General features: G+C 37.0%; 5 protein-coding genes across 5 annotated transcripts; all 5 read right to left on the reverse strand.

Annotated features, from left to right (window-relative positions):
* Positions 1 to 30: 30 nt before the first annotated feature.
* Positions 31 to 964, reverse strand: LOC145910612 (uncharacterized). The gene is made up of 4 exons (XM_082997802.1): positions 846 to 964; positions 684 to 788; positions 360 to 617; positions 31 to 299 (listed from the first exon to the last, which is right to left on the reverse strand). Exons 1-4 carry the CDS (start codon positions 904 to 906, stop codon positions 103 to 105), a joined length of 621 nt encoding a protein of 206 aa, XP_082853928.1. The 5' UTR covers positions 907 to 964; the 3' UTR covers positions 31 to 102.
* A 52-nt stretch (positions 965 to 1,016) lies between these two features.
* Positions 1,017 to 1,693, reverse strand: LOC145911976 (uncharacterized). Its single transcript, XM_082999407.1, has 3 exons — positions 1,556 to 1,693; positions 1,198 to 1,443; positions 1,017 to 1,129 (listed from the first exon to the last, which is right to left on the reverse strand). Exons 1-3 carry the CDS (start codon positions 1,659 to 1,661, stop codon positions 1,017 to 1,019), a joined length of 465 nt encoding a protein of 154 aa, XP_082855533.1. The 5' UTR covers positions 1,662 to 1,693.
* Positions 1,694 to 2,165: 472 nt separating this feature from the next.
* On the reverse strand, positions 2,166 to 3,400 carry LOC145911977 (uncharacterized). Its single transcript, XM_082999408.1, has 5 exons — positions 3,343 to 3,400; positions 3,084 to 3,206; positions 2,723 to 2,791; positions 2,394 to 2,630; positions 2,166 to 2,290 (listed from the first exon to the last, which is right to left on the reverse strand). The coding sequence occupies exons 1-5, from the start codon at positions 3,398 to 3,400 to the stop codon at positions 2,166 to 2,168; spliced, it is 612 nt and encodes a 203-aa protein (XP_082855534.1).
* Positions 3,401 to 6,772: 3,372 nt separating this feature from the next.
* Positions 6,773 to 7,706, reverse strand: LOC145910613 (uncharacterized). The gene is made up of 4 exons (XM_082997803.1): positions 7,588 to 7,706; positions 7,426 to 7,530; positions 7,102 to 7,359; positions 6,773 to 7,041 (listed from the first exon to the last, which is right to left on the reverse strand). Exons 1-4 carry the CDS (start codon positions 7,646 to 7,648, stop codon positions 6,845 to 6,847), a joined length of 621 nt encoding a protein of 206 aa, XP_082853929.1. The 5' UTR covers positions 7,649 to 7,706; the 3' UTR covers positions 6,773 to 6,844.
* Positions 7,707 to 7,758: 52 nt separating this feature from the next.
* LOC145911978 (uncharacterized) lies at positions 7,759 to 8,435 on the reverse strand. The gene is made up of 3 exons (XM_082999409.1): positions 8,298 to 8,435; positions 7,940 to 8,185; positions 7,759 to 7,871 (listed from the first exon to the last, which is right to left on the reverse strand). Exons 1-3 carry the CDS (start codon positions 8,401 to 8,403, stop codon positions 7,759 to 7,761), a joined length of 465 nt encoding a protein of 154 aa, XP_082855535.1. The 5' UTR covers positions 8,404 to 8,435.
* Between the last annotated feature and the right edge of the window lie 7,983 nt (positions 8,436 to 16,418).

A 16,418-nucleotide genomic window follows, 5' to 3' on the forward strand; every position in this document is an offset into this window, starting at 1 on the left:
ATTACCATCAGCTTTCTTTTGACTGTACAACATGATAAGGAATATGTTAATTTTGGGATATGTGTTCTGGTAGCGTTGCAAATTTCTTTTACGAACAATTTTTTATGTTACAAATGCAAGTGCCCTAAATATAATTTGCAAAAAGGCACTAAAAATGGAGACAAGGAAAGTAAAAACGTTGCAGTTGGAAGGAGGTTCAGAAGTGGTCGTCATTGCTGACTCGACAGTGGAATAAATCGGTGTGGTCGAAGTCGTAGCTGGAGTGGAAAACATTGTGGTAGTGCTGGCTAAGAGACCTTCTGCAAAGTAAAGGTATTTGAAACACTTGTGTCACGTTCGCATCACTCAGTAACGCCTACCTGTGGTAAAAGTAAAGTTGGTTGATGTGCTTGTTGAGAACGTGGGTTTGACCATGATGGTATAAACAGAGGTTGGGTTAAGATTAGCAAACGCTGCTTCCCTGTTGTGAAGTCTGCTGTACTTTGTAATTACACTTGTTCCTTCAATCAACGTCACGTCATAACAAAATATTTCATAAGCTGGAACCAATCTTTCCCACTTGACGATGACGAAATGAAGTCCAACATTTTGTGGAATAATTGTGACATCACTGTTTTCTGTGTGTGGTTATTTGTTTAGACCTGAGTTCGTTGTTTAAATTTTACTTTTCATCAACAACTTACCATAACACTCGTTATTGTTATGACAGTAACAACTGGTTCCATAGTAATTTCTACCGCAGATACCGCGGGTTCCACAAATTGAGTAAGAAGTTGAATCACATTTTCCTACAAATTTTGTAGTGTTTAGTGGGACTTTATGATTTTTAGGTTATTGTAACTTACCCACACAAATGATTCCATTGCCAAAGTATCCCAACTTACAAGAACATGTGAAACTGCCCATTGTGTTCGTACATACCGCCTCATTGTGGCAGTTGTGCAAACCGTGAGAACATTCATCAATATCTGTAATAAAGGCTTACTTATTTGTCTAAGTATTATTTAATGACAAATTTATTTATTACAACCTATACAAGCTCCTCCTGAGAGCGCAAATCCAGCTCCACAACCATCAGCAGGATTCGGTGTGCTTGGCGACAAAGTTGGGTTAATAGGCATTTGAGGTTCTGCAATACAGTTGCCAAGAGAAAAACTAAATGTTTCGAGATAAAAGGGAAAAAATGAGTTACTATACCTGTTTGAGCTAAAATGCTCGCAGATGCAGTTCCAAGGTGGTTATAGACAACTACAGTTAGATTATAAGTTGTTGATGGTTTCAGAAACGAAAACGCTGCTTTTCTTGGAATGTGTTGATCATAGGAAACTCCATCACCGGACAAAAACGCACTTCTATATGCAACTTTGTTGCTTGTCCATGAAAAACTGAGACCGGTACCAGATTTCCAAGTTGTTGATAAGTTTCCAACAGAAGGCTGTTCAACTAATAACAAATAGATTGAACTGCAGAAGTGATTTATGAGAGCCAGTCTGTGAAAATGCTAACTTCGATCCGTAGTGGAAAAGGGTTGAAAATCCTATCGTTACATACTTACCAAAGGTGTCAGACCAAAGGGAAAATGTATCACATCCTCCTTCTGAATAACATTCTGTTCCTCCACAATGTTCTATGAATATTAACCCAAAAAACATTAATGTCATTTATTCTATAATTAAGGTGAGAAAAAGAAAAGTCATTTATTCCTTAGCTCGTCATGTTAGCAAATGACATCACTTACGAGTGCAAACGTTACCATCCCCAATATAACAATTGTTGCAAATACAGTTGTAACTTCCAGGTGTGTTCCTGCATGCTGCGTTCGAATCACATGGATTACCCGCGCACTCGTCTATATCTGGTACAAAATATGATTTGTCAAACCGGTTGTTTTCACACATTTACATGGCCTGTACTTTCAAATTTTATTTATTATCGTGTGAATTCCCATATCGTTTGTGAACAGCTGCTTATAGCAAAAATACATTACGCAGAACTGATGCAGTATACTGTTGGGGGCAAAAAAAATTCTGCACAGTACCAAATTTCAAATGTTGTTTACACACAAAAACAAAAGTATAGTTTGCCACTTTATCTTGACGTGAAAAAGTGTTTTATGTCACATCTCGAAACTAATCAAAATTATGACATACAAAATTCGTTCAAATCTAGAGGGACTTGCCAATGCAATTGAATCCGTCACTTTTGTATCCAGAACAGCAACTTAGTGGCGGAGAGTTTACACATCCTGACATTGTTGGAGATGGAAGGGTTGGAATTGCTGGTTCGGAAACTGTAAAAGCACGCGATTGTAATCTCAACTTCGCATATTTATCACAAAAAACTGAAAGATAAAAATCTCGGAAACTGGTCGTGAGGTGAGTAATCGAACTTACGAGTTCTGACTGTAATACTTTGAGTGGATGTGGAAATGAAATTCCGAGCTGTAACTGTTATGCTGTACTCGGTATCTGGCTGCAAGTAAAGGAAACCTATCTGCCTCGTTCCAGAATAGTAATTCCTTGTCCCGGTGGTTGAAGCATCCGCTGTGTTCGCGTTGCTTGCATTCCATCCAATAAACAGACTGTTGTGGGTTCGCCACAACACCTTGATATTGTGAATAACTGGTTCACCTGTGGATAAAAAATTGACCAGGATGAAAAGAAATAATACTTTCTGTTTTTGCCAAGTTACTTTTTGCAGAACAGCAGCATGGTATACTTACCACTTGTAAAACAGGTGTAACCGTTCAAACCTTCAGCACAACGACCAGGGCAAGAATTATTGCAGTATCCTGAACATCGATGTAAACAGAAAAAATATATTTAACTAAGTAAGGTGCGGGTAGGTGTTTAAATTTTTGATTTTCGAAGCTAATCAGATCGTGCAAAAATTTATTCAGACTTCATATTGATTAAATAAAAGGTTTTGGTGACGATGCAATCAAATAAATTAATCACATTTTATTCTGGGCTCTGCAATATGTTTTCATGCTATATTTTATCGGTTAATATAATATTGTTGCAAATCTCTAAAACAAGGAAAAGCAATTGGATTGAACAACTATTTCAACTAAAAGCACAAACCTTTGCAGTCGAAACCGTCACCTACAAACCAGTCTTTGCACTTACAAGTGTATCCCCCACTTGTGTTTATGCAATTTGCCTCAACGTGACATGCGTGAGTCCCAAGAGCGCATTCATCAACACCTAAAAAGAAAGTTTTCCGAAAAATAACTAGTTTAAACTAACAGACTCACTATTTTACCTAAAAATTTAGCATATTATACTTATTGTAAGTTAGTATTCAAAATATTCCAAATGTAACATGAATATTTGTACCCACCTTGACATTGGACGCATGTTACAACAACAAACATGAACACCAGATAGTGCAACATCATGTTGGCAGAATTTTCAGACACTGAACCCAGCCTGCGTGACAAAACCCCTTTTCTTCCACCATCGACATAAAGCACTTTTTCTTTACGATTCACTGGGCTCGTGGAACTTGACAAACAACCAGCAGTCTATTTATCCCAGAAAAACATTAATGGCTATCTCCTCGTGGTAAAGCCACAAACCATTTTATTATGAGTATACAATGATCGAAGCCAAACAAACTGTGCGATGCGACACGGTATGTACATTCGAAATCCTTAATATGCACTAAAAGGTTCAAATTATATAAATGTCATGTATGTACATATACTTTCATTGCTTGGTAGTTTAAGGGTTGGAATGAGTAAACTTTTGTGTTGATCTTTTCAATCTTAACAACAACTCTCAAAATAGATAATAAACGACAAACATGAAATTGTAAATGAGGATTTACGCAAAGTCACTCAAGCATGAAGACCCCGCGCTCCACTTTTACATAACCACCTGGTTCACAAGACAGTTCAAACAATTTGTGGAAAACATAAACGGGTACAAAATGTTTATGGTAAAATATTTGTCTCTCATAGACCTTGGTTTTGAAAGTAATTTTCATAAACCACTTAATTGAACGGATGCCCTTTACGTATGGTACCAAGCTAACGAATCGAGAAGAATCACCTGAAACTTTCTTCAAGACACAAAATAAATGTGTAAATTACTCTTTTTCAGTTTTCATGTCGCTTTATAATGCGATTTAATTAAATTTGCTACGTAATGCGCTTCTGAAACAAATTGATGAGTTTCTTACAAGCGTTTTATTCCAGATTGTTGGAGACTTACAACCGTAATCAATCAACCAGACAGTAAACTGAACCTGAGATTGGAAGCCATTAGCATGATAAAATCTACTATAATAAACACAAGAAATAAAATAGGAATTGATTAAACCATAAAGAATATCGAATCAAGCGCCCCTTAAGAATGCGGTAAAGGTACAAACAAAACCTTCTTCCATTCCTTGAATGCTTACACTTATTATAATTGTATCTCACATGATACAATCTAACTAACTACTAACCAGAAAACGTCTACACAACCTTACTTACGTACTTCGATTGCAAAGACAAATAGCAGTCTCCATAGAAATCGTACGTGTGTAACGTTTATGCTGTGACGTAGTGTTCACATTTACGTAATTTTCCATTAGGTAATGCAGAGTGACTTAGCAGTTCGTACCAGGAAGTGTAACTCCTATTTTCTGAAACGACACAGGAGATCGCTCGTAACACGTAATTATGTATCGCGGTTCTCACGCAAGCCGCATAACTGAATTGCCTATAAATTTGTGGTTTCTGTGGTTGATTCCATTCTACATTTTGGTTCGCCTTTAGCGTAGAATCACCGTCTGTATATTCTACTCTGGGGCTCAGCTGTATTCTGCACATATATCTTTCGTCTTTGGTGAATAAAACAAACTAACACAAGTTTGGTTAGTTACGAAGAGGAGTCAGGAGTTAAGGGAAACGCATATCGCAGTTGAACACGCAGTTCAAACAAACAAACAACACTCATTCCTACACGTGAATGGTTGTGCAAATCTTGTCTTGCTGTTTTCCATTCCTCCAAAAATTTTCTTGAATGGAAACAGGACAGTTTCGTAACCTATTCTGAAATAAATCACTATTTTCTTAACTCTTTTTAAATAAATATATTTAAAATGTGTATTAATTAGGTGCACGTTTTTTTGCAATAGAAATTAAATTCCAAGATGTCATCAAACAATCAAGTTGATTTATTAAATTTTAATTTCGCCATTTCAGTACATTGTGTGCCGATCAGAAAATGTGCATTAATTGGTTGTTCAAGTCAGCAAAATTACCTTTACCATACGAAAGCACACTCTTCTGATATCATCTCTTTGTGCCACTCTGGGAAAAACGCAAACTGTTGACGGTTAGTTCTAGATAGTACCGGGCCGGATTTGATTGATAAACATGCGGATCCGGGTAGCATCTCTATTAACATATCCTATAGTGAAGTGGAAGATATTGTCCGAATCAATTTAAGCAACATTGTCATGTCATGATAAGACATTGTATGTATTTTATTGACCGTTATTAAAAATGTTGTGTCCTTTGAAGCAGTATATATAAGTAGCCCACCTACTTATATAACTTATATAAACCAATTCATTTGATCCCCATTATGTAAGTTTCACTTTAAAGGTGCTTTCAAAGTACGGCTAATGTTTTCAATGCATTCTTTGCTAAAGCATTGCAGCCTAAATTAGCTACTTTTTTCCGACAATTTGGTTCTGGGTAGGTTAAACTCACGCGACCTTCACATTTACGTACTGGAGATCTACCACCGTTAATCACACATCCAGACAATAAACTGAACCAGCGTTTGGAAACCTTTAGCATGCAAAAAGTCAACTAAGCCTTAACTGAAACAATATAGATGGCACGAAACTTAAGTGGGAAATACTTTGATTTTTTAATTCACTTGAAAACAAAATTTCCACCACTATACGATTTTAACAAACTTGCAAAACCAACAGTACACCAAATAGTCTAAAATGTGTTTTGTTTACATGAGCTTGCGTCACATGGGGCCATATTAGAAGTTGCATGGCTTGCTGAACTAAACAAGTAAAGAAAATATTTGTTTCTTAAAATGAGAAAAGCCCGTTTATCAAAAGCAGACTACGAAACAGAAATATGAAAACAAAGCTAGACATTATTTTGCAAATTCCATTGACCTAAATTACAGTCGTTGAAATGTTTCGACCCCAAAATGCGAAAACATTTGACACATTATAAGAAGGTATTTTTTACTAACACGTATTTTTATTAATACTGCCAACCGTGTATCAACGAACACGAAATTTAACTGGAAACTTTCTGCCAATCAGGTCAAGAATTTAGACCCAGTTGCCCATTACTGACGCTTATTACTTTGCAACAGTCGTATGGGGTTGTTTCGAAACTGTTTTCTGAGTACTGTTTGTTAAGAAATTGATTTTATCTATGTTTTGACTTCAAAAAGTCACAACCAAATGTATTACCTGAATCGTAATGTGCACATAAACCAAAATTGGTAAATAAACAACGTGTAAAAATTTTGCTTGTGAATTTGAATGGTTTATGACCTGTTTATGGACAGATAATTTCTTCTCATACAAGCTGGTCATGCAAACTGAAGCAAGTCATTTAAATTTAAACAACCGCATTGCCGTCTGAAAAACTGTTAAATTTAGCAGCAATTTTGAAACCGATTTGACCGCTTTTTTCATTTCAACTTTATTACAAAATCTTGCACATGCTTTGATTATTTTGTTTCTTTAATTGTTGTTTTTGACACACATTACCATCAGCTTTCTTTTGACTGTACAACATGATAAGGAATATGTTAATTTTGGGATATGTGTTCTGGTAGCGTTGCAAATTTCTTTTACGAACAATTTTTTATGTTACAAATGCAAGTGCCCTAAATATAATTTGCAAAAAGGCACTAAAAATGGAGACAAGGAAAGTAAAAACGTTGCAGTTGGAAGGAGGTTCAGAAGTGGTCGTCATTGCTGACTCGACAGTGGAATAAATCGGTGTGGTCGAAGTCGTAGCTGGAGTGGAAAACATTGTGGTAGTGCTGGCTAAGAGACCTTCTGCAAAGTAAAGGTATTTGAAACACTTGTGTCACGTTCGCATCACTCAGTAACGCCTACCTGTGGTAAAAGTAAAGTTGGTTGATGTGCTTGTTGAGAACGTGGGTTTGACCATGATGGTATAAACAGAGGTTGGGTTAAGATTAGCAAACGCTGCTTCCCTGTTGTGAAGTCTGCTGTACTTTGTAATTACACTTGTTCCTTCAATCAACGTCACGTCATAACAAAATATTTCATAAGCTGGAACCAATCTTTCCCACTTGACGATGACGAAATGAAGTCCAACATTTTGTGGAATAATTGTGACATCACTGTTTTCTGTGTGTGGTTATTTGTTTAGACCTGAGTTCGTTGTTTAAATTTTACTTTTCATCAACAACTTACCATAACACTCGTTATTGTTATGACAGTAACAACTGGTTCCATAGTAATTTCTACCGCAGATACCGCGGGTTCCACAAATTGAGTAAGAAGTTGAATCACATTTTCCTACAAATTTTGTAGTGTTTAGTGGGACTTGATGATTTTTAGGTTATTGTAACTTACCCACACAAATGATTCCATTGCCAAAGTATCCCAACTTACAAGAACATGTGAAACTGCCCATTGTGTTCGTACATACCGCCTCATTGTGGCAGTTGTGCAAACCGTGAGAACATTCATCAATATCTGTAATAAAGGCTTACTTATTTGTCTAAGTATTATTTAATGACAAATTTATTTATTACAACCTATACAAGCTCCTCCTGAGAGCGCAAATCCAGCTCCACAACCATCAGCAGGATTCGGTGTGCTTGGCGACAAAGTTGGGTTAATAGGCATTTGAGGTTCTGCAATACAGTTGCCAAGAGAAAAACTAAATGTTTCGAGATAAAAGGGAAAAAATGAGTTACTATACCTGTTTGAGCTAAAATGCTCGCAGATGCAGTTCCAAGGTGGTTATAGACAACTACAGTTAGATTATAAGTTGTTGATGGTTTCAGAAACGAAAACGCTGCTTTTCTTGGAATGTGTTGATCATAGGAAACTCCATCACCGGACAAAAACGCACTTCTATATGCAACTTTGTTGCTTGTCCATGAAAAACTGAGACCGGTACCAGATTTCCAAGTTGTTGATAAGTTTCCAACAGAAGGCTGTTCAACTAATAACAAATAGATTGAACTGCAGAAGTGATTTATGAGAGCCAGTCTGTGAAAATGCTAACTTCGATCCGTAGTGGAAAAGGGTTGAAAATCCTATCGTTACATACTTACCAAAGGTGTCAGACCAAAGGGAAAATGTATCACATCCTCCTTCTGAATAACATTCTGTTCCTCCACAATGTTCTATGAATATTAACCCAAAAAACATTAATGTCATTTATTCTATAATTAAGGTGAGAAAAAGAAAAGTCATTTATTCCTTAGCTCGTCATGTTAGCAAATGACATCACTTACGAGTGCAAACGTTACCATCCCCAATATAACAATTGTTGCAAATACAGTTGTAACTTCCAGGTGTGTTCCTGCATGCTGCGTTCGAATCACATGGATTACCCGCGCACTCGTCTATATCTGGTACAAAATATGATTTGTCAAACCGGTTGTTTTCACACATTTACATGGCCTGTACTTTCAAATTTTATTTATTATCGTGTGAATTCCCATATCGTTTGTGTACAGCTGCTTATAGCAAAAATACATTACGCAGAACTGATGCAGTATACTGTTGGGGGCAAAAAAAATTCTGCACAGTACCAAATTTCAAATGTTGTTTACACACAAAAACAAAAGTATAGTTTGCCACTTTATCTTGACGTGAAAAAGTGTTTTATGTCACATCTCGAAACTAATCAAAATTATGACATACAAAATTCGTTCAAATCTAGAGGGACTTGCCAATGCAATTGAATCCGTCACTTTTGTATCCAGAACAGCAACTTAGTGGCGGAGAGTTTACACATCCTGACATTGTTGGAGATGGAAGGGTTGGAATTGCTGGTTCGGAAACTGTAAAAGCACGCGATTGTAATCTCAACTTCGCATATTTATCACAAAAAACTGAAAGATAAAAATCTCGGAAACTGGTCGTGAGGTGAGTAATCGAACTTACGAGTTCTGACTGTAATACTTTGAGTGGATGTGGAAATGAAATTCCGAGCTGTAACTGTTATGCTGTACTCGGTATCTGGCTGCAAGTAAAGGAAACCTATCTGCCTCGTTCCAGAATAGTAATTCCTTGTCCCGGTGGTTGAAGCATCCGCTGTGTTCGCGTTGCTTGCATTCCATCCAATAAACAGACTGTTGTGGGTTCGCCACAACACCTTGATATTGTGAATAACTGGTTCACCTGTGGATAAAAAATTGACCAGGATGAAAAGAAATAATACTTTCTGTTTTTGCCAAGTTACTTTTTGCAGAACAGCAGCATGGTATACTTACCACTTGTAAAACAGGTGTAACCGTTCAAACCTTCAGCACAACGACCAGGGCAAGAATTATTGCAGTATCCTGAACATCGATGTAAACAGAAAAAATATATTTAACTAAGTAAGGTGCGGGTAGGTGTTTAAATTTTTGATTTTCGAAGCTAATCAGATCGTGCAAAAATTTATTCAGACTTCCTATTGATTAAATAAAAGGTTTTGGTGACGATGCAATCAAATAAATTAATCACATTTTATTCTGGGCTCTGCAATATGTTTTCGTGCTATATTTTATCGGTTAATATAATATTGTTGCAAATCTCTAAAACAAGGAAAAGCTATTGGATTGAACAGCTATTTCAACTAAAAGCACAAACCTTGGCAGTCGAATCCGTCACCTACAAACCAGTCTTTGCACTGACAAGTGTATCCTCCACTTGTGTTTATGCAGTTTGCCTCAACGTGACATGCGTGAGTCCCAAGAACGCATTCATCAACACCTGAAAACAGCACGTAGTTACCGACTACAAAACAAAGTTTTCCGAAAAATAACTATTTTAAATTAACAGACTTACTCTTTGACCTAAAATTTTAACATATTATACTTGTTGTAAGTTAGTATTCAAAATATTCTAAATGTAACATGAATATTTGTACCCACCTTGACATTGGACGCATGTTACAACAACAAACACGAAGACCAGATAGGACAACATCATGTTGGCAGAATTTTCAGGCACTGAACCCAGCTTGCGTGACAAAACCCCTTTTCTTCCACCATCGACACAAAGCACTTTTTCTTTACGATTCCTGGGTCCGTGGAACTCGACAAACAACCAGTTTATTGATCCCAGGAAAACATTGATGGATATCCCCTTGTGGTAAAGCCACAAACCGTTTTATTATGTGTAAATTGATCGAAGCCAAACAAACTGTGCGATGCGACACGATATGTACTTTCCAAAGCCTGTCAGAATGTCTTCGTTTGTAATAGATCCGGAATTGACCAGCACTGCACGACCCAAACATTTTATTCATCTACATGATACCTGACGCAATGAGTGGTTTGAGCTTTTCCATCAGGGAATAAATAAACGAATTGCTATAGGAAAGGAATTATTGGTATCAAAACGTTTACTTTTAAACTCAAGTGATATTGAAAGAATGCGAACCCGGGGGTTTCGTAAACTCAGTCACGCAGAATGCGACCCCAGTTTCGAAACCATCTGGTTCGCAACGACTTTTTGCTGGAAAGTTTTTTGTCATTAGATCTCATCAGCCCAGCTCAGTGACTGATGACGATCTTTCAATCTAAATTGCCAGGCGACGACTTCCACATTGTGGTGATCAAGTATTTCGTGCTTGGTCGCTCCTTCCAACATTTCCTAATGTTCACAAAAAGGCTCAAATTATATAAATGTACATGTATGTGCATATTACTTGATTGCTTGTGTAGTATTAGGGTTGGAATGAGTACACTTTTGTAATTATCTTTTCAATCTTCGCACAACTCTCAACATTGATAATAACACACAAATACGAAACTGTAAATGAGGATTTACGTAAAGTCATTTAAGCATGAAGACCCCACGCTCCACTTTTACATAACCACCTGGTTCACAAGACAGTTCAAATAACTTGTGGAAAACATAAACGGGTACAAAATGTTTCTGGAAAAATATTTGCCACTCATAGACCTTGCTTTTGAAAGTAATTTTCATAAACCACTTCATTGAACGGATGCCCTTCACATATGGTACCAAGCGAACGAATCAAGAAGAATCACCTGAAACTTTCTTCAAGACACAAAATAAATTTAATAAATTAATATATATATATATACATATATATATATATAAATTACTCTTTTTCAGTTTTCATGTCGATTTACGATGCAAATTAATTATGAATTTGCTACGTAATGCGCTTCTGAAACAAATTGTTGAGTTTCTTACAAGCGTTTATTCCAGAATGTTGCATTATCATTGTGATACCATGCAAAGACAAGGAAGCCATCCTCTTATTGGAACTGCTTGTTAAGGGGAGTAGCTCCAGTTTCATTGTTTATCCCTGAAGGCTTATGAGATAGCATGAATTTGTATACAAAGGTGGTGATACAACAGTTCATTAGTAGTGTAGCTCAATATTGCAACCAATCTCATCCGTTACTTGTTTTTCTAATCTCGGTTTCGTAATTAGTCACGAGGAAGCGCTTGATTGCAACTTTTGTTAGCTTAAAGTTTCCCAACTTAACACAAGCAAACGCGACCTTCACATTTACGTACTGGACATCTACCACCGTAATCAGACTGAACCAGAGGTCGGAAGCCAATAGCATGCAAAAAGCAAACTACAAACTTCAGCCTTAACTAAAACGAACTATAGATGCCACGAAACTTAAGTTGGTGGGGATTACTTTAATTATTTTATTCACTCCAAAACAAAATTTCCACCACTGTACGATTTTAGTAAATATACAAAACCTACAGTACACCAAATGGTCTAAAATGTGTTTTGTTTACAATGAGCTTAACATCACATGGGGGCATATTAGAAGTTGCATGGCGTGCTGAACTATACGAGTAAAAAAAATCTTTGTCTCTTAAAATGAGAAAAGCCCGTTTTCCGACAGCAGACTACGAAACAGAAATATGCAAACAAAGTTAGACATTTTTTTGCAAATTCCGTAACCTCCCTCACCAGAAAACCGTTGAATCCGAATAAACAGTTTATTATCAGGCTGTGGCAATAAATCCCAAGCGGGCGAATATAGCTTGTAGAGTCTCAGTAATCATAGCAGTGTCTTGTCACCGAATAGAAGATCAAAGATAAAACGATGATTCCAAATAGAGTGGAATCGAGCCAAATGCAAAGAGCCCAATTAACAGACGTACATGAAAATTTGTACTTGGGCAATCGGTAATTTATTGGTTGGTTTAGTCACGTGCCGGTATACATCACTTGGGTAAATATAATACAAGAACAAAGGTGTGGTGTGACATATGTATAGGAGAACATTTTATGTGGTAAACAGGATGTTGAATGAATCACTTTACTCGAGAATATTCGATGGATAAATCATTTGGGTCACATTATGCGGTTATGTTTACACTTGGGTCGGAAGTTGCAAAATATTCAATCCATCTGGTAACGGGGCTTGCAAATGCTTGTGCGACACTGCAATCAAAATGAATTATGCAACACTTGCGCAATGCTGCACACAAAACATTACGCAATATAAGTACTGGTTTCTCTGACGTATGTTACAACCCAAATTACAGTCGTTGAACTGTTTCGAAACCAAAATACGAAAAAACATTTGCCACATTTTAAGATGGTACAACAGTAATTGCCCCAAATATAATTTGCAAAAATACACTACAAAAGGTGACAAGGAAAGTAAAAACGTTGCAGTTGGAAGGAGATTCAGAAGTGGTCATCATTGGTGGCTCGACAGTGGAAGAACTCGGTGTGGTCGAAGTCATAGTTGGAGTGGAAGAACTCGGTGTGGTCGAAGTCATAGTCGGAGTGGAAGAACTCGGTGTGGTCGAAGTCATAGTTGGAGTGGAAGAAGTCGGTGTGGTCGAAGTCATAGTTGGAGTGGAAGAACTCGGTGTGGTCGAAGTCATAGTTGGAGTGAAAGAGCTCGGTGTGGTTGAAGTCGTAGCTGGAGTTGAAAACATTGTGGTAGTGCTGGCTAAGAGACCCTCTGTAAAGCAAATGTATTTGAAACATATGTGTCACGTTCGCATCACTCAGTAACGCTTACCTGTGGTAAAAGTGAAGTTAGTTGATGAGCTTTTTGAGAATCTTGCTTTGACCATGATGGTATAAACCAAAGTTGGGTTAAGATTAGCAAAGGCTGCTTCTCTGCTGTGAAGTCCGCTGTACTTTGTAATTACACTTGTTCCTTCAATCAACGTCACGTCATAAAAAAATAGTTCATAAGCTGGAACCAATCTTTCCCACTTGACGATGACGAAATGAAGTCCAACATTTTGTGGAATAATTGTGACATCACTGTTTCCTGTGGTTAATGTTTTAGAAAAGAGTTCGTTGTTAAAATCTCATTTTTTATCAACAACTTACCATAACACTCGTTGTCGTCATAACAGTAACAACTTGTTCCATAATAATTTTTATCGCAGATAGCGCGGGTTCCACAATTTGAAGAAGTAGTTGAATCACATTTTCCTTCAAAGTGTTTATGTGTTTAGTGGGTCTTGATGATTTTTAGGTTATTGTGACTTACCCACACAAATGATTCCATTGCCAAAGTATCCCAACTTACAAGAACATGTGAAACTGCCCATTGTGTTCGTACATACCGCCTCATTGTGGCAGTTGTGCAAACCGTTAGAACATTCATCAATATCTGCAATAAAGTTTTACTTATTTGACTAAATATTAATTCATGACAAATTTAATTATTATAACCTATACAAGCTCCTTTTGAGAGCGTAAACCCAGCTCCACAACCATGAGCAGGATTCGGTGTGCTTGGCGACAAAGTTGGGTCAATAGGCATTCCAGGTTCTGCAATACAGTTGCCAAGATAAAAACTAAATTTAAGATTTTTGTTGTGTGTTGAAAAGGAAAAAATGAGGTACTTTACCTGTTTGAGCTAAAATGCTCGCAGATGCAGTTCCAAGTTCGTTATAGACAACTACAGTTAGATTATAAGTTGTTGATGGCTTCAGAAACGAAAACGCTGCTTTTCTTGGAATGTGTTGATCATAGGAAACTCCATCACCGGACAAAAATGCACTTCTAAATGCAATGTTGTTGCTTGTCCATGAAAAACTGAGGCCGTTCCTAGATTTCCAAGTTGTTGATAAGTTTCCAACAGAAGGTGGTTCAACTAATAAAAACAAATTAAACTCTTGAGTGCATTTACACCTTCATGAAGGTGCTTATTTAGAGTTTTAACTTTTATATCTAATTTATGTAAAATGTATATGTTTGGCACCCGTTGATGGACGGTCTGTGAAATTGTTTCGATCCGTAGTGCTGAAAAGGTTGGAGACCTCTGGTTTGTACCACAAGAAAAGTGTCAAATTCAAAGGCAATTATTGCACCACTTACGAAAAGCCGTTATACTGTAAGTCGCTTCGCGGGCAAACTTTTTTGTAAGTAAAGTCAGGAAATGATATCGTTACATACTTACCAAAGGTGTCAGACCAAAGGGGATTTGTATCACATTCTCCTCTTGAATAACATTCTGTTCCTCCACAATGCTCTATGATTATTTACAAAATAAAATTTTACGAAAATTTAAACTCATGCGAATTGCCTAAAACTGTAAGCACAGTTATTCCATTATTGAAGTAAAGAACTTGATTAAAGATTTGGAAAGTTTCAACCTAACCTTATATCGCCATATTGGCCGTAATTTTTGCAATCGGAAGTAACGGTTTTGGATTCACAAGAAAAATCACTCACGAGTGCAGACCTTTCCATTCCCAATATAACAATTGTTGCAAATGCAATTGTAACTTCCAGGTGTGTTCGTGCATGCTGAGTTCGAATCACATGGATCAGCTTGGCACTCATTAATATCTGATGAAAAAACTTATTTGGTTTTACAAACGGGTTGTCTTTACACATGAACTTGGCTTGTAGTTGTAAATTTTATTCATAATGCAAAATTCGTTAACATTTACAAGAACGGGGAACTTGCCGATGCAATTGAATCCGTCACTTGTGTATCCAGAACAGCAACTTAGTGGCGGAGAGTTCACACATCCTGACGTTGTTGGAGACGGTAGGGTTGGAATTGTTGGTTCGGAAACTGTAAAAGCACGCGGTTTTAACATCATCAAAAAAAACACTCAGAAGCTGGTCGTGAATAAGTAATCAAACTTACGAGTTCTGGCTCTAATAACTTGAGTGGATGTGGAAATGAAGTTCCGAGCTGTAACTGTTATGCTGTACTCGGTATCAGGCTGTAAGTAAAGGAAACCAAATTGCCTCTTTCCAGAATAGTAATTCCCTGTCCCGGTGGTTGAAACATCTGCAGTGTTTGCGTTGCTTGCATTCCATCCAATAAGCAGACTGTTACAGGTTTTCCACAAAACCTTAAGATCGTGAATACTTGGTTGACCTGTGGACAAAAAACGTGACCAGTATGAAAAGAAATAATACTTTCTGTTTTACCAAGTAACTTTTCACAGAACAGCAGTACGGTATACTTACCAATTGTGAAACAGGTGTAACCGTTTAAACCTGCAGCACAACGACCAGGGCAAGAATTATTGCAGTATCCTGAACATCGATGTAAACAGAAAAAATAGATTTAATTAAGTTAGGTATACTTTTATATTTTTGGTTTGCGAAGCTAATGAGTGAACAAATTTATTCAGACTTCTTATTGAAGGTTACGATGCAATTAAACAAATGAATCACGTTTTGTTTTGATCTCTATATTGATGATATATGTTAGCGGTTAATATAATATTGTTGATAATGTAAAAACAATTGGATTGAACAACTATTTCAACTAAAAGCACAAACCTTGGCAGTTGAAGCCGTCGCCTACAAACCAGTCTTTGCACTTACAAGTGTAACCCTCACTTGTGTTTATGCAATTTGCCTCAACGTGACATGCGTGAGTCCCAAGAGTGCATTCATCAACACCTGAAAACATCACGTAGTTACCGACTATGAAATACTGCTTTCCGAAAAGAACGAGACAAAATCTCACTCTTTGACCTAAAATTTTAACATAATATATATATTATAAGTTAGTATTCAAAATAATTCAAATGTAACATGAATAGTTGTACCCACGTTGACATTGGACGCATGTTACAACAAGAAACACGAACACTAGAAAATGCAACATCATGTCGGCAGAATAAGCTGACACTGAACACATCTTGCATGACAAAACCTCTTTTCTTTCAGCAACGACACAAAGCACTTTTTCTTCACATTCACTGAGTGTGACAAACAAACTTGACAAACAACC

This window comes from Ascidia mentula, chromosome 8 (assembly GCF_947561715.1).
Source record: "Ascidia mentula chromosome 8, kaAscMent1.1, whole genome shotgun sequence".
In the NCBI taxonomy this organism is placed as follows: domain Eukaryota; kingdom Metazoa; phylum Chordata; class Ascidiacea; order Phlebobranchia; family Ascidiidae; genus Ascidia; species Ascidia mentula.